This window comes from Gymnoscopelus braueri (assembly GCF_963280865.1).
Source record: "Gymnoscopelus braueri genome assembly, chromosome: 7".
NCBI lineage: Eukaryota > Metazoa > Chordata > Actinopteri > Myctophiformes > Myctophidae > Gymnoscopelus > Gymnoscopelus braueri.
In genome coordinates, this window is record NC_137608.1 from 23,737,369 (window position 1) to 23,762,389 (window position 25,021).

At 40.0% G+C, this 25,021-nt stretch overlaps 2 protein-coding genes and 1 long non-coding RNA gene across 4 annotated transcripts; 2 read left to right on the top strand and 1 right to left on the bottom strand.

Annotated features, from left to right (window-relative positions):
* Positions 1-7,541: 7,541 nt before the first annotated feature.
* On the top strand, positions 7,542-10,557 carry LOC308088732. 2 transcript variants are annotated; one of them, XR_013933464.1, is made up of 5 exons: positions 7,542-7,679; positions 8,277-8,397; positions 8,662-9,067; positions 9,342-10,203; positions 10,236-10,557. It is a non-coding gene; the product is annotated as an uncharacterized lncRNA (long non-coding RNA). The 2 variants fall into 2 exon arrangements; XR_013933465.1 differs by lacking the exons at positions 9,342-10,203; positions 10,236-10,557 and having other exon boundaries at positions 8,662-9,281.
* A 2,121-nt stretch (positions 10,558-12,678) lies between these two features.
* Positions 12,679-18,000, top strand: slc35d2 (solute carrier family 35 member D2). Its single transcript, XM_080432854.1, has 12 exons — positions 12,679-12,850; positions 13,020-13,053; positions 13,657-13,743; positions 13,841-13,908; positions 14,001-14,072; positions 14,335-14,403; positions 14,557-14,659; positions 15,423-15,515; positions 15,832-15,899; positions 16,542-16,620; positions 16,733-16,815; positions 17,855-18,000. Exons 1-12 carry the CDS (start codon positions 12,726-12,728, stop codon positions 17,988-17,990), a joined length of 1,017 nt encoding a protein of 338 aa, XP_080288980.1. The 5' UTR covers positions 12,679-12,725; the 3' UTR covers positions 17,991-18,000.
* Positions 18,001-20,442: 2,442 nt separating this feature from the next.
* znf367 (zinc finger protein 367) lies at positions 20,443-24,242 on the bottom strand. The gene is made up of 5 exons (XM_080432855.1): positions 23,647-24,242; positions 22,224-22,374; positions 21,699-21,818; positions 21,188-21,326; positions 20,443-20,705 (listed from the first exon to the last, which is right to left on the bottom strand). The coding sequence occupies exons 1-5, from the start codon at positions 23,941-23,943 to the stop codon at positions 20,453-20,455; spliced, it is 960 nt and encodes a 319-aa protein (XP_080288981.1). The 5' UTR covers positions 23,944-24,242; the 3' UTR covers positions 20,443-20,452.
* Between the last annotated feature and the right edge of the window lie 779 nt (positions 24,243-25,021).

A 25,021-nucleotide genomic window follows, 5' to 3' on the forward strand; every position in this document is an offset into this window, starting at 1 on the left:
CCATCACTAATCGGTTTAAATCAAAGGATGCCATTCTTTCCGCTACTGTGGTCATACAGAGCGCTTGGGAAATTGGGCTAAATAATCTTCTCTTTGTAAGAGAAGGCTATAAACCATAGTAATTGTGTACAATTATTTCCCACACTTTCAGTTGTCCCAAAGGACTACTGAAGAATATGGAAAATCTTTGGGACACTTGATGTCCTGAATATGCATCCTGCACATGCAGATATTTAAAGGGTTAGTTATGCAGTAAATGCAAAAAAAGAATGGAGTGATGGTCTAATGCGTAGAGAGGCCGTCTGGTAATTGGAAGGTCCCAGGTTGGGCCCCTGGCCCTGGTCTGTTAGTGTCAAGTGCCCCATGAGCAAGACACTTACCCCTCACTAACTGTGCTTTATTAATAATAACGCCCACTTCTGCTAATAGTTAGGGTGGGTTAAATGTAGAGGACACATTTAACTTATGTGCAAATCTTAAGGTACTGTGACAAAAATATGCCCTTTCCCCCTTTTCCAGAAATGAGGTGTGAGTCAGACCTACAGCACCTGTTTCAAATTCTGTTTTGATGTATTTGATGTATGTGTCAAGGTATGTCTAGACATACTGTACAATTAGTTTGTTTTGCTGAGGTTGGTGCACTACACTACACTGAATAATGATAATGAGTCAAACATGGGTAAATAAATGTGAGTTATTTATTGCACTTGTTTTAACGTGTTCATAGAGGGTAGTAGCATACTGTTGCATTGCACTGTATTATGGACGCAGGAGGTCAGAAAAGGGGCACGCATGTGAGGAACAGGGAGCTTTGTGAGGAGGCAGGGGTGGGGGTTAGATAGCAGGATTTTTAGCTTTTACAGAATGAGCTCATGGCATATTTATTTAGTAGTTTGAGACTTTTAGGCAAGGAGCCATCAGGTTGGAAACATCCCTGATCATGAACAAGCAATAGTTTCCTCACGACTGACATGCCATGCTACTCTAATTCAAGGTTATATCATAGTAACTAAATCTAATATATATTATATAGCCTACAGAAACTGTCTTTAATTTTTGTCTTTGTTAACGTCTTCGAATTTGTCAACACAACAATGAGGAGGCATTGGTGCGTGACATATGTTTATTGAGACTGGGATGTCTGCATGACTGAGTCAATTGCCTTCACAGAGTGATGTGCTCACATTGTAATACATATTCTGAACTTGTTATATCTTGCCCCTGAAAAATACCCTTCATATAAAATTTTAAAAACTAAAACTATACTGAATACTGATACTGATACTGTTTTTATCTTTGCCAGGCTGAAACAGCCGGGAGGCAGAGATATTGTCAGTCTGTCTGTGTGTGTGAGACTGTGAACATCTAATCACTGCTTTACCGATCGGTTATGAAACTTTGCACGCACGCCCCCAGTAGGCCATGTAGGAACCTCCACCCCAAATTTGAATATAAAAATATTATAAAACATGATCAAAACAAAGCTTGTCATAAAAAAGTGCAATATATATTTTTTGGGGGCTTTTCTGCCTTTATTGATTGTACAGTTAGTCCGTGAGCCAGGGGGGTTGGTCATTACCATCTGAGGGGATTAATGCTCATAGTGATTTTTGTCAAGGTATGCATGTCTAGAGTTAGAAAATATGTGATAGCCTTGCACCAATGGTAGCTTTATGGGTGCTATCATGCATTTTATGTTATAACACTAGGCGAAAATTACATGGGTCAATATATGAAAACATACTATTAACCCCCCCCCAAAAAAATATACAAAAGGTTTTTCAATTGGTTCTGGTACGTCTAGGCATGCTTAAGAACATACAAAAAAATCTAGGAAATTATATTTCTCGTAAAGCCATCATTTTCAAGATGGCGTCCAATATGACTGCCAGGAGCTTAAATGGCTTTATGATACTGTTCAACCTAGAAAGGTGGTTTTGGTGTCTAAAACTAGGTCTTAGGGTTCAAGAAATATGGCTGAATCAGTGAAATTACCATCAGTTAATTTTGTATTGCCAAATCAAAGATGGTGTCCATCCCATGGTGATGTTCCATTGTACTAAATTATGTTAAAAACAACAAAATATTGCAGTTGTGTGAGGGAATCTGTGAACTTCGTGAACGTGATTCATATGGGGACCTGGGGGGGGGGGGGCATTCATAGGTGTAGAATCTATTTCTAATGTTATATTTTGACTTGCTGGTCAGTCTTTGGCCTATGTGCTAAAGGTCAGGTCAAGGTCTCTCTCGCACCTTATCGTCCAACCAGGTGTCCAAGCAGGCAGCAGATATGGTCACTGGTTGACATGTACAGCAGGCCCTATTCACCTCACAATTGACATGGAGCCGTTTGTTGACACCTTGCAGGTATATAAGCATCTTATATTCTTCAGCTGCATTGCAAAACTGATGCAAGGTTCAGCACTGGAAGTGGAAATGCATGTGGTTGCGGAACATGACAGGCAAGTTCAGTGGTCAGTCCTGAGTGTATCAGCAGCACTCTGAAGTGGTTTCTATCAACTTGGCCAAAGACATTTGAACAGATACAGCAGTAGCCTACCTGGACACTGCACATCTCCATCCTACTGGCTGACAGTGGGTAGACAACTTCTTCCTACACTTCACATCCACCAGTTTGAATGCGCAGGGAGACACATTGACATTAACTTCACCTTTTCTCTCATGAAGCACATGACTGAAGCACTTCTTCCATGCTGGCCATGTGCAGTGTGCTTGATATCTAACCCAGTGCCTGCTGAAGATGCATGTGCTCCATGCCATAGCATAGAGGCTAAGCTAGACCTTGTCTGTCGGCACCATGATGGATTCTGGATCACTGTCTCTGCTGACCAGTCTGGGGAGCAGACTGCCATAACGATCAGGAAAGATGCTGTCATGATGCATGTGAGTGGAGTGGACTGAAGCCTTCCCCAAAATGTGCAGAAACAGAGGGAGAGTTGAAGCACTGGTGTGTCTTGGTCATAAAATATTGGGGTGTAGGATTCCTCACACACAGAAAGATCATCTCTTCAATCCCATCCTTGGCTAATTTGCCCCCATGCTGTTGTGAATAGTAATGTCCTTTACCCACATGAGATGTCATCATGAAGAGTAAGAACATTAAGCAGAAGCCGTTGAGCATGTTGTACACCTTCAGTGCTGACGATAGATACTGCATTTAGTCATGATGAGGCAGACATCACCATGAGTTCCTATATCCCTGATGCAGCCATCTCTGGAAAGGGTGTGATACACATGCTCAGTGATTACACTGATGTTCTTGTCCTGTTGTATGCTGTGTATTGGGGTGTATCAGGTGGACCTACAGTGTAAAGTATAGATGGAGCATTGGGATGGGACAGTCTTATATGTATGACAAAGGCAAGATCAGAGCACACTACACTTTGCTGGCAGGGAACTTACCAGGCTACCCTGATGTGCTGGGTGAGGTGGGTGCCACAAGTCAATGGCCCTTCCTCCAACACCGACCAACCTGTTGCACCACATGTGGGCTCATTTATTTACAAGTGATGTTGTGGAAAGTGGCAGACCACCAAGCCCCACCTGACAAGTCGTTTGATGTCACAAAATTTGGATAGGAGATCTAGGATATTCTTGTTCCTGTCATTGCTAAGGGTGACCCCACCGTCAGAGCTATGTGACATGGTGCAATATCAATTTAGGGCACAGAGAGTGAGAAGTACATCACTGATGTACTGTAACTGCTCTGGTGAAGATGGTTACTGATGATATGTTCAAGCTACAGATGAGGAGTGATGTTAATAAGGAGGATACTTGTAAGGATGAGGTAGAACAGGATGTGGGTTGGAGAATACAGATGTAGTTGCAAAAGATACATATTTGACATTAGATTATATCATTTTACATTCATGTTATTATGAATACCAATTCTTGTGACATGTTAATGACACTTTTCACAAAACAAAATCATGAATAGTGAACCATGAATGTTCATCAAGTTGTTTCCATTTGTTGTTCTCCCAGAGGTCAATTTTAACCTTGACCTGACCTTTGACATGATTGACCTGATATTAAAAAAATAACATCAGGAATGGATTCTACATATGAAAACCCTAAAAAAGAGGTATTAAACAGAGGTATTCTAAGACAAGCGGATTAAAAGTAAAAAATTGCCAGGCGTGTGTTTAGTGGCCATTTTGGATATTTTCTTACCCATTGCACTATATTCTGTTTATTGAATTTCATAATACATTTCCTTAGAATCTATGTATGTAAACATGGTTTTAAATCTATAGGTAATTTACAAAGGAACCCTTTGTGTTCCATCTTTCATTAAAACCAAAGTACATCTTATGTCACATATAGTCACTATGTTGTCACTGCCTGTAATAGAAAAATATTCTAGATATGCACATTTTAACAACATTTCTGGACAATATATAGTCTGAGCTTTATCCCAACCATTTTTCAGAGAGAGAGGGTCAATAATAAGAGAGAACCATCAGTTTGAAGTAGAATGCTTCATTCGGATTTTGAAAACTGTGTTTTGGCTTGTGGTTATAAAAGGAGTGATAACACACAGATAGCTACCACCGATGCAAGGCTATCACATTTTTCCTAGCTCTAGGGGTGTATACCTACCCAAAAATCACTATGAGAATTAATCCCCCCAGATGGTAATGATGACCCCATTTTTGGGGTCCTGGCTCACGGACTAAGTGGAGATTTGACAGGAGATGGTCAAAGAGGAGTGTCACGCATCCCGGGAATCGAACCCGGAACTCGCTGTCAGGCTGTGTCAGAGGTGCCCCAAAAGGTAAAGTTTTAAATAGAAAAAAAGGTTGTTAAAACAGTGGTGGCCTAAAGGTTAGAGGAGCGCCCTCGTTGCCGGAAGGTTGCCGGTTGGAATCCCCGGACCGGAGGGAAAAATCTGGGTGGGGAAGTGAATGTTCACCACTTCCCCATCACCGCTGAAGTGCCCTTGAGCAAGGCATTGAACCCCAACTGCTCCAGTGGAGCTGCTTAGTGGCCAACAGCATAAGACTGTGGTTGTACTAGTCAGCTCCCAGGTTTTAATGTGTCTGTCTGTCTGTGTGTTTCTATGTGCAGGGCGTTGCTGAAAATGAGCACTTGTGCTCAGCTTATCCTTATCCTATAGCTACTACCCTGGGTAAATAAAGAACAAAAAAATGAAATGCAGTATGATTCATATTTGGTATGGTGTGAGAAAATATTTGGGTTAACCTCATTCTCTTTCACGTTTTAGTCTAATCCGGGGAAAGGAAAATGTCATACCAGGTAGAGCTGACAGACACTGGATTTAGGAACTTAACTGTAACTGCTAGGGTACTTTGGGACACTTGATGTTCTGAAGTATGCATCCTGCACATGCAGATATTTAAAGGGTTAGTTACGTAGTAAATGCAAAAAAATTATGGAGTGATGGTCTAATGCGTAGAGAGGCCGTCTGGTAATTAGAAGGTCCCAGGTTGGGCCCCTGGTTAGTGTCAAGTGCCCCATGAGCAAGACACTTACCCCTAACTGTGCTTTATTAATAACGCCTTCTAGCGATTTCTGAATCAATCAGCAATCGATGAGGCACATACAGTAGGAGTCGAGACAATATTCTAGGTGGTGATGATTATGCTATATGTACATCATGATATCATGGTCAGAAGTACATTAACACTCATGTCAGTGGTACGGTAGTTCTGCCTTGAGCACAGAGCAGAGATCATAGTTATACTGTAGCTGCATGTTGGTTCAGACTGAACCATAACAAGATAGGCTGTACCAAAACAATAGCTTTTAGGCATAGTGGAGACATTTAGGCTCTTAGAAGCTGTCAAATACCATAATGTATTGTAGAAGTATTATAAGTGATGATGGTCAAATATAAAGGTTAGATGTAAGCAGCCATATAATTTCTTCCTCGGGTGCAAGTCAGACCTACAGCAATCTGGGAACCCATCAGCAAAAAAATTGGAAAAAAATCAGATTCTGTCATGAGAGATTAGACCTACAGTAACTTTACCTGTTTCAAAACAAACATGACAAATACGCAAGTCAATCAACCATGGTACAATAAATAGGCTTATGAAAAAGGTTGTGCACGCTCATCCGTGGCCCAGGTGCTAGACAAGCAAAGTATCATGAAAAAAAGAATAGAGTCTGCACACCTGTAAAGTTGCAAAAAGCTCCACTTGGTAATTTATTGCTCGTCAACGTTTCGGCCTGTTCAGACCTTCATCAGGACACATATGACATAAATAGGCTTAGATTGTAATTCCTATTCTGAACTTGTTACATCTTGTCCCTGAAAAATACCCCTTATATTAGAAAAACAAACTAAAACTATACTGAATACTGAAACTAAAACTAAAAATGTGAGACTGTGAACATCTAATCTCAGGTACCGCTTGACCGATCGGCATGAAACTTTGCATGCACGCTTCCAGTAGGCCATGGAAGAACCTCCACCCCTTGAATATAAAAATATTATAAAACATGATCAAAACAAGGCTTGTCATAAAAAGTGCAGTTTTAAAAAATATATATTTTTTGGGGGCTTTATTGATTGTACAGTGGAGATTTGAATGGAAACGGTCAAAGAGGAGTGTCACGCATCCTGGGAATCGAACCCGGGACTCGCTGTCAGGCCAGCGGTGCCCCAGAAAGTACAGTTTTAAATAGAAAAAAAAGTTGATAAAACAAATGCAGCATGATTCATATTTGGTATGGTCTTGGTTTTGGTATGGAAAATATTTGGGTTAACCTCATTGTCATCTAATTTGGGGAAAGGAAAATGTCATACCAGGTAGAGCTGACATACACTGGATTTAGGATCTGGTCAGACTTGAAGATTCAAGCCTGTCTGCTTTGTACTGGATGAAAAGACTGATGATGGAAAGAAAATTGATATTGGGAATTGCTGACAGAGAAACGTTTTTTGTTTTGATTTTAATATTACATTTTTGTTTTTTCTCGTTCTCTTGTTTTTTATATTTGTCTTTTGTAGTGTGGTTTTGTCTCGTCCTGTTATGTGTTTGATTTGATCTTTTATGCCCTTATTTTCCCCTGCCTTTTCATACAGCTTTATTCATGGTACTTTCTCAAGTCTGACCTTATTGCATGGTGACCTGCATCCCTGTTATTTGAGTCTGTTGTGACACTGTGCTCATTCCAGGCCACATCAGTCAAATGAAACTACTCCGGTAGTAAAGCCTGTTGGGGCTTGTATACCAGAATGTCTCTCTCAGCCACAAAATCAAATAAAAATTCAAAATGAAAATATTGCTTTGCATAAGTTATAACATTACTGTCATGAATGAAATGAAACATTTGTTTTTGTGTGCAGTTTGAACACATGTACATGGCTATGTACGCAGTCACACCCATATGAGCATGCCGCTTTGAACTGTATGTGTGTGTTTGTGTGTGTGTGTGTGTGTGTGTGTGTGTGTGTGTGTGTCTGTGTGTCTGTGTGCTTGTGAGCGAGCGTGCGTGCGTGTGGAGGGGAGGTTGCATGCACGTGCATGAGTTTGTGTGCATGCTAGTCTATTGGATGACAAAGTGTGTCAGTATTTAAGCAGTGGTGAAACATTCCACACCCCATTCTCCCTGCTGTGTGACCATGGATCCTAAAGCTGTGGTGCTGATCCTGTGCTTGTGTGCTATAACCATCCCTTTCACTGAAGGTAAGCAGCACCTACTATCAATCTGGATTTTAATTCTTGTGGAAACAATGTTTTCATTTGAGCAATGATAAAGACAATATTCAGATTATGTTTAGCTCTAGAATGTGTATACTGTATGCGTTTGTGTGTGCTGGAGAGGGGGTTGTACACGGAGGAGGTGAATTATGTGGAAGTTACACGACCATACTGATGCCCATACCGGCAAAACAAATTATTTTGCTGAATTCATCCATTATGTTGAACCTGTTTTCACAAATTGACATTCAATTGAGTTTCAAATGATAATACCTGTCAGTTCAGCTGGCCATTTAAAGTCACTCTTGTGTTCACCATAAAAATGAAATATTGGTTGATTGCTGTTAGATTTTTTTCATGATTTTTCTCATGTAATGCCCTTTATTGACGTTGCATAATATTAATCACCACAAGGTACCACAAGATGCCACAAGTTGCCAGAACCATGTGTTACTGTTTAAAGCGTTCACACTAGCAGATACCCTTGAACCTTGACCTATCCTTAACATGTCATTGTTTTCACTTGGATTATACCACCAAAATAATTCCAGATGATTCTAATCTCCTTTCCCCCTATTGTAGGAGGTATCCCAAAGTGCTGTACGTCTTTCACAAAAATACGTCTCTCTTCACAAACGCTGTCTAAGGTTGCAAAATGGGATATGCAGCAAAGCAATGGCGCCTGTGACATCCAAGCACTTGTGTAAGTTGCAAAGACGACACAAAGTCAGATTGTCACATGTATGCGTATGTAGATATCACACACTGTAGTAGCTGTGCTTCATGATCAACTAACACACTGACAAAGAACAGTTGAACAGTTTAGCAAGTTGCTCTGCTAAACATAAGATATAGTGGCTATACCACAGGTGACTAATGGTTAATGCTGTTAAATTGTGACATGATCATGCATTATTCTCACAATTGCAGGATTACAATGTAACTTGTGTCTTATCTGCATTCGCAGATTGTATTACAGGGACTTGGATAAGCCTGTGTGTGCCCATCCCAAACTCAAGAGAAGGCTACTGAAGGCACAGCTTCTGAATGGCGCAAATCAGACGATTTAGTGGAGTCGGAGTGGGGTGGGGGGGAGAGAATCTTCCATACACTCTCCACTGGTTTTCTTTCTTTTTATAATTGGTGTTTTACAAACTGTTGGACAGGTTTTTCTTTTTATTGGTGATGTATCTGTGATACTGCTGATATCCATATCCATTTAGTGTTAAAACTGTGGCTCACTACTTTACTTGTATAATCAATGCCATGAAAATGTACCTCTGTAATAAAATGTTTTAAATCTGAATATTTCAAATGTCTCTGTTTGAAGAACATGTCTCCAGCTTTGTCAAACTATCAACCATGGCGTGGAGGTTTCACATACTGTAAGTATGTGAAACTGGTTTTCTTTCTTTTTATAATTGGTGTTTTACAAACTGTTGGACAGGTTTTTCTTTTTATTGGTGATGTATCTGTGATACTGCTGATATCCATATCCATTTAGTGTTAAAACTGTGGCTCACTACTTTACTTGTATAATCAATGCCATGAAAATGTAGCTTTGTAATAAAATGTTTTAAATCTGAATATTTCAAATGTCTCTGTTTGAAGAACATGTCTCCAACTTTGTCAAACTATCACGTGGAGGTTTCACATACTGTAAGTGTGCCACAATTATAAACTTGTTAGAGGAAATTCTATAACATCTAATACACAGTAAGACAAAGCATAGCCTAGTGTCATTCTTGTTTTAAATCGATAAAGCTCTCCTCCCTGCCGCCAGCATGGTGTCTAACAGAAACATAATTAAATAACTATTTACAATAATTATGAGTGATCATTTGTACACTTGATCTTTTTATATGGCATCGGGAAAACCTGTGTTGCATGTGTCTGCATCTAACATCTATCACCATGTGTTTATGAACTGATTGATTGATTGAATACTTTATTAACAGTTTGCCAAAAAAAAAAGTACAGTTCCATACAAAAGGATGCTAAAAGGATAAACTTGTATTCAATTCATCGAAACATTTAAAGACATACAATAATATACAATAATATGCAAAAGCTTCATATAAACAAGTAGTGATCAAAAAGAAAAATATGTACAGTAAACAGTTTGGGGGGGGGGCGGGCATTTCTGGAAGAGGTACATATGACCGACATTACTGTCATCTTAGTCAGAAGACAGCTGCACCATCAAGAAAGATTTTCATCAGGGGATGAAAATACAGTCACTCTGAGTAATGACATCAGTAATTAGGAATAATTTGATTGATACCATGCCAGGACCTTTACAGATGTGTAAATGTGTTATTATGTGTAACATAAGCTTTTGGTAGAATAAAGGCTTTTATCATCATTATGGAACTTTACCTTTACTGATCTTGACTACATCTGTTCTGGAAACACGTTTATTTTCCCCCCCTTTTTTTATTGACAAGTTTATTATAAGGACAGAGCACAAGTAAACAAGATTGTTGTGAATGTGCCAGTATTATTTAGCGTGTTAATGTTCAGCTGTAGTCTGGGGGCAAGATTTTCCATCTTCTCCAATCTCCACAGACTACAGCCATCTAAAACAGGTTAAAATAGAGGCAACCATAATACAAGGTTGCAAAAAAAGACATCACTCATCAGGTACATATATATCAGCACCCAACTGACTTCCATGATGAGAGATTATTGGGCAACAAGTCACAACCAACATGCTGTGTTGCAGTTCCTGTTCTTATACTGTGTTTCTGTTGCACTAGATTAATGCTCTGTATTTTAATGTCTTAATGCTTAATGCTTTGTGTAAAGCACTTTGGATTGCCTTGTTGAAATGCACTATACAAATAAACTTGCCTTTGCCTTGTCTGAATGTTAAGTTTTATCAGCAAAGGAAGTAGCCAGGACCCTCATGCTGTTTCAGTCAGGTTGAATTAAAATGTATGAATGTCCAGTTTATTCATGAACAATGTCAAAGCCAATAGTGCCAATACGGAAATGTGTTGATGAAGACATACAGACTTCCTTTGTTGGTTCATATTAATAAAGTAATCAACAGTGAGCCTTGGCACCTGGCTAGGCTATTATGCCATCAAAATATGGAATGCTCTACCAGCCATCAAAAAGTGTGACTCCCTACCCTCCTTCAAAACCACTATAAAAGAGCACCTGTCTGCAATTTGCAACTGGACCTAGACGTCTTCTAGCTTGCCAAAAGAGCCTTTGGTCAAATCAACTGTTTAAGCTTTTGCCAAAACGTGTCTTTTAGGCCAGAGGAATATACTTTCAATATTGTAGGTCCCTTGAAGACCGTGGCTTGAATCTGGTCTGTGCAGTGAGACGTGTCAAGACAGGTTTCTCCATGGGGGTGCATTAGAGTGTATCAGAGTACATTGCCCGAAGCCTTACCACTCTCAATTGTACCTCTCACTTTGGTTTTGGTGATCAAATAACTTGGGTTCTAGCCGAGACAGTTTCATGAGCTTTGGAGTGTTGACAATCTAGCAAACGGGTAAGAAAATACACAAAGAAAACAAATGGTGACATTACCAAATAAACTCTTAAGCACAAAACATGTCCCAGCTGCTGACTTTAATTTTCCTGCCAAGGGGTTATTGTAGTGTTAAAGTGTTCCAGACAATTACTCATTCATTACAGTAAGAATTGAAAGTTGGAGGTTTTTTAGTTGGCAAGCAATTATTCAACAGTAAACATTTAAAGTTGAAGGCTATGCCCCATCCTGCTCCCTGAACCTGCACCTATTAAACAGAAAAACTTTTTTTCTTTTTTAATTAAGATGATACCCCGTCTATCTGTCAGTGTTACCCATGTTATCTGTCTAAATGACTGTAAACGTATTAGAATCAATCTCTTGTTGTATGAGGAGAAGGAGATTTGCAGCATTGCTAACGTGTGCAATTCCCTGTCTGTCTGACTATCTATCCTGACTTTAAAAAGCAGGCTCTTTGCAGTATTACTGTAGATTTCTGTCTCGTCATAGTTTTTTGTCTGCTTTGTATTCTGTATTTCTGAAAATATGGAGTCTTATTTTACAACGCGTTACTTATTGTCATCCCCACTCTGTTGGCAAGTGCATTCACAGGAGACCTGCACGAGGTACAGAACACAACCATGATCCTTTCTTCTGTTACCATTAATGATCTAAATGTGTGTGTGTGTGTGTGTGTGTGTGTGTGTGTGTGTGTGTGTGTGTGTGTGTGTGTGTGTGTGTGTGTGTGTGTTTTTATGAAAACGTAATTGAAAGGGTTAGAATTGTGTGATGTATTAGTATTATAGTTCCTTTCACAGTTTAAGGCTCTAGTGTAGCACAGTGGTTCTCAAACTTTTTTAATTTCAAGGACCCCCATAACTCTGAGAGTGTACAAATGGAACCAAATGGACCCGTAATGGTCCATTTGGTTCCATTTGTACATTCAGAAGAGTTACACAACTGTAAGGTGCCATTTGGAACCCCCTCAAGGAACCATGAGGGTACCTGGACCCCACTTTAAGACCCACTGGTGAAGCGGAGTAGCACCCTGACTCTGTTTGACCAGAATGGAACAGAGCCTTAATTAGTATAATTGGTTGACCTTTGTGAAGGAAGTAATGAAGAGGCCCACTTTCTTTCCAATATGGATGTTCAACTGTTTATCAGTTCGACGTTTGCAGAACATGCTTATCAGATATTATGCAATAGCATCCTCTAGTGGACGTTGGAACCTATGGTTGGAACACAGGCCACAATCACAAACTAACCTCACAACCCGTGTTAACTTAACTGTATGCTTAAGGCGCTGCTGTATCAAATAATATGACCACGGCTGGGTGTAGCCTATTAAATTACGTGCCACAGGCATCAAACATGCATTATCTATGTGTAAACAAAGGTCCAGTTAGGACACTTCTGGGATTATGTAATAATGTGAGGTCCGCCCCGCCCTCTCTCCGTCACCAAACAGACCAGTCAGAGAACAAGGAACAGGAATTACTTTCAAAAGTCGGTAGCTGACATCCCCGATTCTGACAACAATCATGTCTGTCACACTTTCTCCAGAAAAGGAACACTCGGGATTTCACAAAATTTCATCTGCGGTCTTTTACGCCTTTAGCTCGTTTCTCATTACTGTGGTAAACAAAACTGTTCTGACCAACTTCAGGTAGGTTTATTATCATGATGTGTCACGGATATACTACAGAAGTATTTGCACAACCGGATGAAGAATGTCAATGTGTCAGTTGGTGCATAGCACTAATGTTGATGTTGGCTGTTGTTGCATTACTGTGTGGACTAATTCAATATATATATATTTTTTTTACGCCTTATAGATTTCCCTCATACATGTGCCTAGGGATTGGACAGGTAAGTCTCTCTCTCTCTCTCTCTCTCTCTCTCTCTCTCTCTCTCTCTCTCTCAATATTCAATTCAATTCAATTCAAAGGTGCTTTATTATTGGCATGAGAAAACATACGTTTACATTGCCAAAGCAAAAGTGGAACAAAACGATCAAAACAATGTATGTACAAATAAATATTGAATATAAATAGGAATAAAATAAAAGTGTCAACAGAGCTGTGTTACATTGCAACTTTGATGGAAGACTATCTTAAACCATATTTTTAAAAAAATGCATTTTCTCTCAGAAATAGTTATACATCCATATAGGAGAGGCTAGCTTGGTATAAACTTTTGAAAGTTGACAGCAGTATTTCGATGTAGCAGCAATTTATTCAAATGTAATTGAATAAAAGTTAGTTGCTCTGTTTATATGGACAGTATTTCTATGTACCGAGGTCATTTGGTGTAAACAGTGCAGGGATACACAATGATATGTAGTGCTTAATACGTTCAATTAGACATCCTTCTCTCTCTCTCGCTCCCCCCTCCCTCACTCCCTCACTCCCTCACATTCAAGTGTAACATTGTGTCTGTCTGCCAGTAATGTCATACTTATGGATTTTTCAGATGATCGTCACCATTGTAGTCCTTTATGCTGCCAAAATGAACCAAACAGTTCAGTTTCAAGATTTTGACAGAAGCGTTGTCTTTAAAGTAAGCATTTTCATTTCAATGTAACTCAATTTCAGTCATTGGTGTGTGTTGTTGAGTACTTCAAAGGCTTAACTGTCTTGACACCCATTCTTGACAGATTTTCCCTCTCCCCTTACTGTACCTTGGGAACCATATAACAGGCCTCGCAAGCACCAAAAAGCTAAGGTTTCACCCAATCTTTTTTATCATCACTTCAAACAACTGATGATTTTAGTCCATTTTCGGATTGCTGTTGTTAATTTGTCCACTGTTTACAGCTTACCCATGTTCACAGTGTTAAGGAAATTCACCATATTGATGACAATGATCATGGAAGCTTTGATATTAAGGTTGGTTATATCTTTGATCTTTATGATCTGTTTCAGTTTTGAAGCACATATATGTTGTAATAAATGCTGCAGGTCAAATGGAGACCTGCAGCATTCACTTCTCTTTGGAGAAAGAGAAGTGAAAGAGAGCTAAGGAGAAGAGTGAGAACCCCAAAATACATGAACATGATTTGAGGGTTGTTGTTTATGTTTTACTTGAGGGAGAGACTCTCCTCTCTACCGTCTGCTTTTGAACTGTATGCTTGGCTATTTCTTTTTTCAGGAAAACATTTCCCAGCCCTCTTGTCTACTGTGTCGTGGCCATAGTCTTTGGGGCATTGGTTGCTGCAAGGTACTGTTGTTTTTTCTCAACCAGAATCAGTCACCCTGGGAATAGATTTTATTTTCTTTAAAAAAATAAAATAAGACCTTTTCCAATACCAGACTTATTGGAACAAAGGGTGATGACTGTGCTTTACCTTTCACTTCTCTATCTGCCATATAGTTCTGACCTGGCCTTCGATGTTGGGGCTTATACTTTCATCCTGCTCAACGATGCCTTCACTGCTGCCAACGGTGTGTACACCAAGCAAAAGCTAGGGACAGAGGTACGTTTCCCTGCACGTTCAGAACAGGGGGTATGTCATAGGATGGAAGAAATCAGAAATCATCCAGTAAATAACATTTTGTTATGTGAGGAGGGGAATAAGCCCACCCTGGAATACTCACCCAAGCTCCATATGGCGAGGATACTTTTATCATCAATATAAATGTAATTTCCCAGTTAAAAGTAGAGAGGCGTACAGAGCATTGCAAGTGTAGCTGTTTTTGAATGCAAGACATTTACAATGTACATTTATAGACCAACATTATACTAAGTAAGTCATTTCTATATAATTGTTTTTAAAAAGCAACCAACATTGTAGTCTAAATATGGACTAGTATGTAAATATCTAAAGTTGTACCTTATCTGTTGCCCTACCTTTAAGTAAACACAATGGTTTTCCCAACAGGATCATACCATAGATCCCTGCAGAAGCATACACACTATACTAGATACACAGAAGTGAAAAGGGGCGAGGGAACATGAAATGGTACATAACATAAGTATATACATAGAAATGCCCACCTAAACACACACATTTTAGAATGCTGATACCCCGTCTATCTGTCAGTGTTACCCATGTTATCTGTCTGACCATCCTGGCAGTTAAAAGACTGTAAATCTGTTGTTGCACGAGGAGATTTGCAGCATTGCTAACGTGTGCAATTCCCTGTCTGTCTGACTATCTATCCTGACTTTAAAAAGCAGGCTCTTTGCAGTATTACTGTAGATTTCTGTCTCATCATAGTTTTTTGTTTTCTGTCAAGGGTCTTGGAAAATATGGAGTCTTATTTTACAACGCGTTACTTATTGTCATCCCCACTCTGTTGGCAAGTGCATTCACAGGAGACCTGCACCAGGTACAGAACACAACCATGTTCCTTTCTTCTGGTGTGTGTGTGTGTGTGTGTGTGTGTGTGTGTGTGTGTGTGTGTGTGTGTGTGTGTGTGTGTGTGTGTGTGTGTGTGTGTGTGTGTGTGTGTGTGTGTGTGTGTGTGTGTGTGTGTGTGTGTGTGTGTGTGTGAGAGAGATACTGTATGTTTACATAAATACATTCATAATATGTATGCAAGCTTCTGATTCCCAGATAACCACTCTACCTCGTGTGTGAGTCACTGTGATAGTGATCAAATGTGATCCAGATTCACTTACTGCCTTTTCGGTTTGTGTCCTCAGGCAATCACATTTCAGCACTGGGTGGAGGCCTCTTTCATTCTTTGCTTCCTTATGTCATGCATTATGGGGTAAGATTCATTCAAATCATGCAGCAAACTGGTTAGTGTGTATCAGTCATTTCACAGCTATCCTAGCACTAAAACATTGTTCACCTACCTTTGGGCTTGTTTTTACATTAACCACATCAACCCTGGTGTCCCTATTTTGGGCTAAGTTTCAGAAATCTTTGAAATGTTTAAATTAGTATAGTAAAAAGTATTTACATTTTCCAAAATAGCAAAAATTGCAGATCTACAAGCTTGTCGCATCGTGTTGCGTTGTGAGCTTGAAAATCTGCTATTTTCTCTATCCGTTTTACGATTAAGTATATACATATCATTTATAGGGCTTAAAGGAGTAGTTCACCCAAAAAGTTACATATTTTCTCATTTCTATCAATTACACACCCCATGAAGCCTTGAGTTCATGTAGATTTTTTTGTTTTTGTCGCATTCCTAAGCCAATAATTGGATGACCGGGTCATCAGTCAATAGGAGACTCTTTGAGTCTCCGTCGGTCATCAAATTATTGACTCACATTCAAGGCTTCATGGGGTGTGTGGGTGTGTAATAGTTTTTTGGGGTGAACTACTCCTTTAAGTGGTGAACACCGCCTCATGCACAAACACACATACGTGCTCATTTCTCTAAGCCAGAACTATACAATTTCAGGTTTGTGCTGATGTACTCCATAGTTCTCTGCAGCCATTATAACTCGGCCCTTACCACCACAGTGGTAGGTGCAATAAAGGTAAGAACCTACTTATATGAATTGCCTTTCTGATAAGGCAGAACCCCAGTCATTATTAGACATTTTAACAGATTTAACCAACCAAATTAAGTTATTTTGTGTTTCTCTTCAGAACGTTGCAGTAGCCTATATAGGCATCTTCATTGGTGGAGACTACTTGTTTTCCTGGACAAACTTCTTGGGGCTTACCATTTGGTAAGAATAAACGTTTCTACACCATATGTCTTAAGTCCTTCAGAAGTAGTTATAACTCCCCTTGAAGACTTTTAGTTCTGTCTTCTCAAGTCACTTGTTTGTGTTTACTTACCTCAGCACCAAAACATCACCCAGCACAAAAGTAGCCTTTTAGCCCCACCCGTGACCCAACACATACTTTACAGGCCACTCTGTAATACATTATACATATAATCTTTACAGGGAAAGAAAGAACCATGACGCAGTAGCTCACCATCTGCATCCAAAGGTTAAACTTAAGAACAAAGCATGCAGCATGACAGTATTGGTCCAAAGCCAGTACAATTAAAACAATGAAGCAGGTGTCTAAAAATGGCAGGTTCCTGATTATCTAGCTGCTAGATAATCAGGAACCTGCCATTTTTAGACACCTGCAGTGCTTCCCAACCTTTTTGGTGCCAAGGCACACCTGGCATAGCCAAAAGATCCTCTCTCTCTCTCTCTCTCTCTCTGTGTCTCTCTGTCTGTCTCTCTGTCTCCCTCTCTCATTAGGCCGCTAGGGCTAATTTCAACTGGTAATATATATATTTGTATTTCTTTCATTGGAAATTTTAAACGGAACACCAAGGTGGCATAGCATGGTTACAGAAGAGTAGAACCTAGTTTATCACTACTGCAGAGAACCAGTTATCTCAACAGACATAATTAACATAATGAGCAATTGTTTAAATAATTGCCATTACTTGGAATTATCTTGCACGGTGTGGAAGTCACAAATATGGTGCTACTTGTTACAGAGGAAAGCATTTACATATTCAGTACATATTTTAAACACAGTATGGAAATATTGGGCAGTGTTTCCATAACATCCTTAAAACGTGTCCATTCCAGTTAGGCTTGTATAACCATATTCTACTATAAACATTATAAGGCATGGTTTGGGTTTGATACACTTCATAATTTGCAAACTGATTTAATTGCTCCCTCACATTCATTTAAGTCATTCTGTTCATTTCAGTGATCTAGAAATTAATTCTGTCTATTCTCCCTTGGCCTGCAGTATGTCAGGTGGACTGGCGTACTCATACCTGACCTTTACAAACAAAGGACCATCTGAAGGTCATGGAAACAGAACTCAAGGACAGCTGAAGGTCCTCATTGATGAGGACTCTACAGAGAAGCGTTCTATTAACTAAATGGACCTAATTTAACCGTACCTGTTTATGGTGCTTTTTTTTGTTTTTGCTCCACATTGGAGCAAGTGATTTACTGTCACTCTTATATTTATTTAAACATGTTACCGGTAATTGATTTCCTGTCATACTTGATTGTATACCAAATATTAAATTGTACCGCCAATTGTATGATAATTGCAATATCTTGCAAAGAAATGAATGTTTGTCCAGGGTCATGATCAATGAACAATGTTTATTGAAAAACCAGCAAGTATAAAACAGTGTGGAGCCCTGTCGGAGTAATATTTGACAACGTGTAGTAACAATTCTACTGACCAAGCAAGACTGTATTTCTGTAAATGCAACAAACGTGAATGAACAATGTTGATCTGCACTGGGGTTGGGGTTGGGGGGGGGGACTGAAATCCATAATAACAGTCTAATGTCAATCTCAAGTTGGAAGATTGTGCGCACTCAATTCTAACAAACACGCTGTATATATATATATTATATGCCAAACTTTCCTCAAACCAAATAGACAAAGGGTTAGAGATACTTTAAGATATACTATACTTGGGTACAATAAATCATTTTGTTTTGATTATCAACAATTCAATTGTCTTCCAGTTCCACCTCAACTACATAAATGCACTATGTCAATCACATAATTTCAAAAACATGTATCATAAGTGTCAAATTGTTGCATGGTGCACTCGCTTCCTATAAGAAAACCACAAACCTACAATACCATTAGGGCAAATATTTCCTTTGATCACGTTGCTTGACAAAACAGACTTTTTCAGTTGAAAATCAGTTTCATTGAAAAGTATAAATTAAACCTAAACAATTGGCCATTCATAAGAGGCTTCCTACAGTGTTAAATATGTAGTGTTCCTAGTAACCCTCAAACACCGCGCATATTCTGTTTATGAAAGACAAGTGCCACTTCTTTGGACATGCCAAAAAAACAATGTTCACTCCATTGCAAGCTTAATCCATGGATGCAAAACATTAGATGATACAAGTGCTAAAGCAGATTGCTGGGACTCGGGGACTGCATCAGTATTGGGGTCAATTAAGTTAGGACAGGTAGCATATGTAACTGTAGAATGTTAGCTCAAAAGGACACTTATAACTACATCTTACAAACTCTGAAAGTTATTTTTAGTTGGAAGTTAACTTTTACAAGTTAACTGTGCAAGGCAGGATGTTTACATTTACAGGCCTATAGAACACTTTACACATTTGGAATTAGACACAATGTTAGCTAAAAGGGAAAAAAAAACAACACTTAAATAAATACCTTATAAGTGAAACATGATGAAATGAGATTACTTATCACTTATTACTATCATAAACCACTGCAATGCCTAAATCGCAAAATGATCTGTTACCTTTTAATATAAAAGATAGCTGTATCTTTAACATCACACATGATTGTGCAAGACATCTTGCCCAGTTTGAAATCAGCCTCAGAACTACAGAACAAAAAGAATGTTAGATGTTTGAAATATATCTGCAAAAAGTTTCAATCAGCAATTTAGAATGTTTTAACCTATTACTAGCATCCAACCTATTTGTTCTTACATACAGGCTATCTTTAAGTGAGTTAGGGGAAAGACTAGATACGCCCCCCATACTAGTGTCAGGTTATGTAATTTTGGTTACAGTCACAGCTGTGTGACACTTGGGGTAGCTCTTAAAGGTAAGGTTGGAGGGTTGGTGAAAACTTGTGTATTTTCAGACCTCTGGGTTAGGCTTGCAATGGCTTATTCCAACAGCTGCAACACAACATTCTAGCTCCCTTCCTTTCATGATCCACCCGCAGTTACCAGTACCACCTATGTGAAACAAATGTATAGATGAGAGTAAAACGGCTGGACATGCATGGTTATCACTGTCACTCCCGAGTTTTGTTTTCAACACAGAAAAGGACAAAAGATGCCAGTTGACAGTTGGGATGCAACCGACACATCCTGTCTGAACACACCCTGTATCATTCTGTTTCTCTTAGCTTAATCCATATATATAATTATATACACACAATATTCACATCACTCATATAAAACACCTCTCTCGTACACTCTCAACATACTGAAACTCGTTTTAACCAAAGTGCAAACAAAAAACAAAACGACAAAAAAAAGGTACTCTTTCTTTGCCTTTACAAGGCAAATGAAAGAGAAAGACATTCTTCATATAATCAATCTACGATCATAGCAGCCTATAAAAGGATAACATGAAGCTGTATAAGGTGCTTTAGTTTGTGGCCTCCTGGGGCCGTGCAGGGTAAAGGATGGTGCTATCCATCAACACTGATCTAAGGCCTATTATCTCCTCATCATCGTCATAGCAGAGTTTCGCATCTCAAAAAGGATGAACTAAACTAGTCTTTGATCTGCATGTATGAGCAATTTCTACCTATAGATCATATTGCAGGAAAGCGCAATGGGGTTAGAGAGGGGGAATGGGTGGGTGGGGCTTCAGGGAGACAGATTGTTGGCCAACTCAATGAGCGCCATGGCGCCGTGGAGACGCTCCCGTTGCTCTTGGAGACGACGCTTGGCGGCTCCCCCCTGGCTGGCCTTTTCTTCTTCTGCTGTCTCCTCCTCTTCATCTGACTGGAGGAAGCCCATGGGATCCTGCTGCTCCTGGTCTTCAACTCCCCCTTTGCTCTGGGGTTTCCCCTTGGTGGCTGTGGCTGCAGGGGCACGCTGCTCACGGGTTTCCCAATACCTGCGAGGACAGAGATGACAGTGTAAGCAATTGCAATGCAGGCATTACATTAAGTTGTATTCATCCTATCTACGCAATTATAATAGCCCAGTATAATGTATGTTACCCCATTTTTGTCTGTCCACTGATGTTCTCATCATGGTAATCTTTCACCAGTGAATCAACATTGCATGAAACTATATGTCATTTAATATTGTAAATACTAACCACGACTGATCTGTCTCAACCTAATACACTTTATCCTGTCAAAGAACTCTGCGTGTAGCTTGTAACGAAATTAAAGGATTATAGATGTAGTGATATCGGGTCATGGGGCAGTATGCTTGCTGATATCACAAATGATTTACTATTATAATTTTGTTATTATAGCTGTACACCTGCTTCCTGCAACTATTTATTGGGAACCAAACCAAGACACGGGCCTACTTCTGGTAGGACCCCACACCTGATAAGAGTACATTACTAATAACGTATTCACTCACTTTGCCAGCCACTCTGCCACAGCCTTATTGTCCACAGACTGGGACTTCCCCAGGGTCTCTTTTGGCTCCTCCCTCTTCAGCCGGGAATATGGGTGCTTAGGACAGTGTCGATTGGCATGTGTGAAGCGGTTGCCACATCCTACAATGAAGTCCACATGTCAGCAGAAGATACATCAAATAGCAAAGGACAAAATAAAGATGAAGTTGGTTCAAATTTAAATGAGTGAAGGCTTGATTTTTTACCATCCTTGAGCAAGCAGATTCTAAGGCCAGGTATAATGTACTTATTGTGCGTGATATTGGATTTAGATACTATCACAAACAAACAGGCATGCCAGATGATGTCTATTTTAGTCCAGATAACTTAACAGTTTTCAGTTCTGCATTTATCATCATTTAGGAATTTTAACTGCATTGATTAATAAAATCGTTAAAAATAGATTAGCCTAGTGCCCTTCATACATCCTTTAAGTCTTGAGTCCTGGTGACTGCTGATCTACAAGTGACTCACCCTTATCAGAGCAGACAAAGGGTTTTTCTCCAGTGTGGAGCCGCTGGTGGGTTTTCAGCTGGCCGCTCTGGACAAAAGCCTTTCCACAGTCAGGATAGTCACACAGATAGGGACGCTCACCTGAGAGAGAGATAACATTTGTAAGTAATATACAATATCTATACAATAGCTTGTTAACCGCTTAAACCCTATACAGTATACTTCATTGACCAGAGTCCCTCAGGACTCTATACTAGGGTATATCTTCACCGAAAATTAAAAAATGCTATTTTCGCAGAATGTTTGAATATGGATGCAAGGATTCTAGTGGTTAAATAGCAAAGACATAGATATGTCCCTTGCTTTTCAGAATGTTGGCGTAATATTGTTTCTTTGTTCCCTGGCCTCATGGCATATCAAATATAACCCACTTGTCCATCGATACCTAGCAGGGTCACAGAATTTTCATCATCTATCACTGTACCACTGCTGGTGAACCACTACGGTAATGCTGTCCTATGTCCTCTCTCCTGTGCTCTCTCTCACCGGTGTGCGTTCTCTTGTGGGCTTGCAGAGACTTCTCTCTGGGGAACACTCGGTTGCAGATGTTACAGCGGATGCGGCTGGAGGAGGTCTCCCCTTCGTTGATCAGCTCTCGGACGGTGTCGGCGCGTGGGCGGCCACGGCGGATGCCATCCTGAAAGGAAGAGAAGTGTGGTTTTAGTCTCTACGTCATTGAATAAAAATGTCAGATGATTGTCAAAGTGACTCTTTTTTTACTGAGAACATATACTGTAGTACAACTAGAGGGTTCCAGGGACTCTCAGGGTTCCTTGAGGGGGTTCTAAATGGACCCTTACAAGTCTGTAACTCTGACAGTGTACAAATGGAACCAAATGGACCCTAACGGGTCCATTTGGTTCCATTTGTACTCTGTCAGAGTTAAGTGGGGTCCTTGAAATGTAAAAGTGTGAGAACCACTGCTGTAGCATAACTACCGGCAGTACTTTCAAAGTTGCTGCAAAAATATCACTGCAATTTACTCCACAATGTCATATCATCATGCTCTAAAATGTCACAAATCAACATATTCCCACATATTCCAAATGGTTGAATTTCATTGAACTATACTGTATTTATGGCCTGGTACTCAGTTGCATTGTTTATTATTATCATCATCAATCATCATTATTAACGTGTAAGGTTAATAATGACAGTAATCCCATAAAGCTCAAGGACATTTTAATCATCCAACATTCAGTTGATATATGCCCCTGACTGAGTAGCTGCAGATCAGTGATAGGTTCTTTTAATGTTATCCATAAAGCCTGTATCTGTCAAAGCTTAATAAAAAAAATGTAAAAAATGTTTTTAGACATGGCTATTCATAAGGTGACCACAGCTCACATTGGCTACATTCATTCATTCATTCATTCATTGTTAGAAGGACACACATCATTCATGCATATTCATTTCATTCACATCCGGTTCGATTTTTGGCGCGCGACTAGACGTCATGTAAGAGCAGCTGCTCCATGGACCAGGAAGAGTCTGAGGTGGTTTAAACCCAGCATGTCACGCCCTTCTGCGCGGGCGTTTTTTAAATGACTCCATTTTTATATCAAAGCAGCTTGATATGAATGAATGAATTCTAGACCTATCCTATTTGTATTGGTTATATATATTTAACTTATGGTTATAGAGATTGCCTTCAGGCTGCATGATCCTTTTTTATACACACTGACTCTGACTGTATACAATGACATAATAGCCTACTTATGTGTTTCTAAAAGCACAATGACCTACATTGGAACATTCCATACATGCGTTCTGTAACAAATCTGTTGGTTGTAACGGTGCTATAAGACACTCACTCGATATTAAACTGCATTCAGAAAGCATGATCCTGCAATAGGTTTTCACTACTCACTCCCTTCATTCATGGCTGCTAGATTTAACAGTAGCCTACCTTCATCTGGTCAGGTGAAAGGGGAGTCATCATGTCAGCTTCAGTTTCACTGGCCGTCTTGGTCCCAGTGGGGGACGATGCCCCGTTCACGCTAGACCCCGGGCTCAGTGTCACATTGTGGGCATTCTCTCCCCACTTCCACGGGTACACCATGAAGTCACTGAACCCCGGGCTGGTCGGCATCAGGACCTCTGTCTTCCTCGGCTTGATCGGAGTGGTCTTGATCACAGACACTAACACTCTTTTGGGAGAGTCGTTGCAAAAAATAACATGCGGGTGCTGCTTATTGTCAGCCATAACTGGAACGTATAAAAAAGCAACGCCTACTGTCAGATGTAGAAAAGGAGGAAAAGAAGACTCAAACTAATCTCGATGAGTTGAAAATCCAACAGAAAAATAAAGGGGGGGAAAAGTCACTTTTTAGTCGGGCGTGAATATATCCTTCATTTCCAATGAGACAAAACAATCCAGTGAGGCAGTCTTTTGTTGCAAAGTATCCAGCAGATGTTCCTTGTGTGGCCGTGGTGGGCTGCAGGCTGTCCTGTGTATGAATGAAGTGTGTGCTCTGCTCTCTCCTCTCGGAAACGTTGTCCCGCGTTGCAAATCGCGCCTGAGCAGTTGACCGACAAGTGGGTTTGGGGGGATCCAACCACATGTGTCGGAAACCACCTATTACACGAGCCACAGAGCCGGGCGCGCCCACCGGGGCAGCGCCGCAGCCAATGACAGCACTGTGACATATACTTCTCATCCAATGAGCTTTAAATGCTCACTGCGCGCCTTGGTACATTGACACCAGGGTTGCCATGGCCACTTATTATAAGCGACTTTGGGCTTGTTTTTCTGTAAAGTCTCATGTAAATATTGGGAGTTGCGGTTGCGCGGGCTGCGGTTTTTGGGGCTTTTTTCACCTTTTCTCCAAGATCGTTTTGAAAATACGCTTGTACAACGCTTGTACATCGGTTATTTTCAAATAGCTGATGAATATACATTTAAAGTGCTCATGGCCTACCCTTCTTTTGGGCTTGTTCTCATAGAAGTGATTGCTTGTTTCTTTCACACAACCTGGCAACACTGATTGACACCAGAAATGGCCAATAGAGATGAAGGACAGTCATGTTCTGTGACAATACAACCAACGACAGTAAAGGGCGGTTAATCTTACAGTGCTGTCGGATCAGATGTCTTTTTCCCGCGCCGAAAAGTCTGTTTATGTTATTGCATTTTGGCCAATTTAAAGGGAAAGGAAAGAGTGATTCAAAGGCGCCAAAGTTACGCAATAATTGCTGCTGGTTGAAGCAGTGCTGAAACAAAGCCTGCTCTGTTGCTCACATGGAAAATATGCCAACACACTATATAGGCAGCTTAATGGATG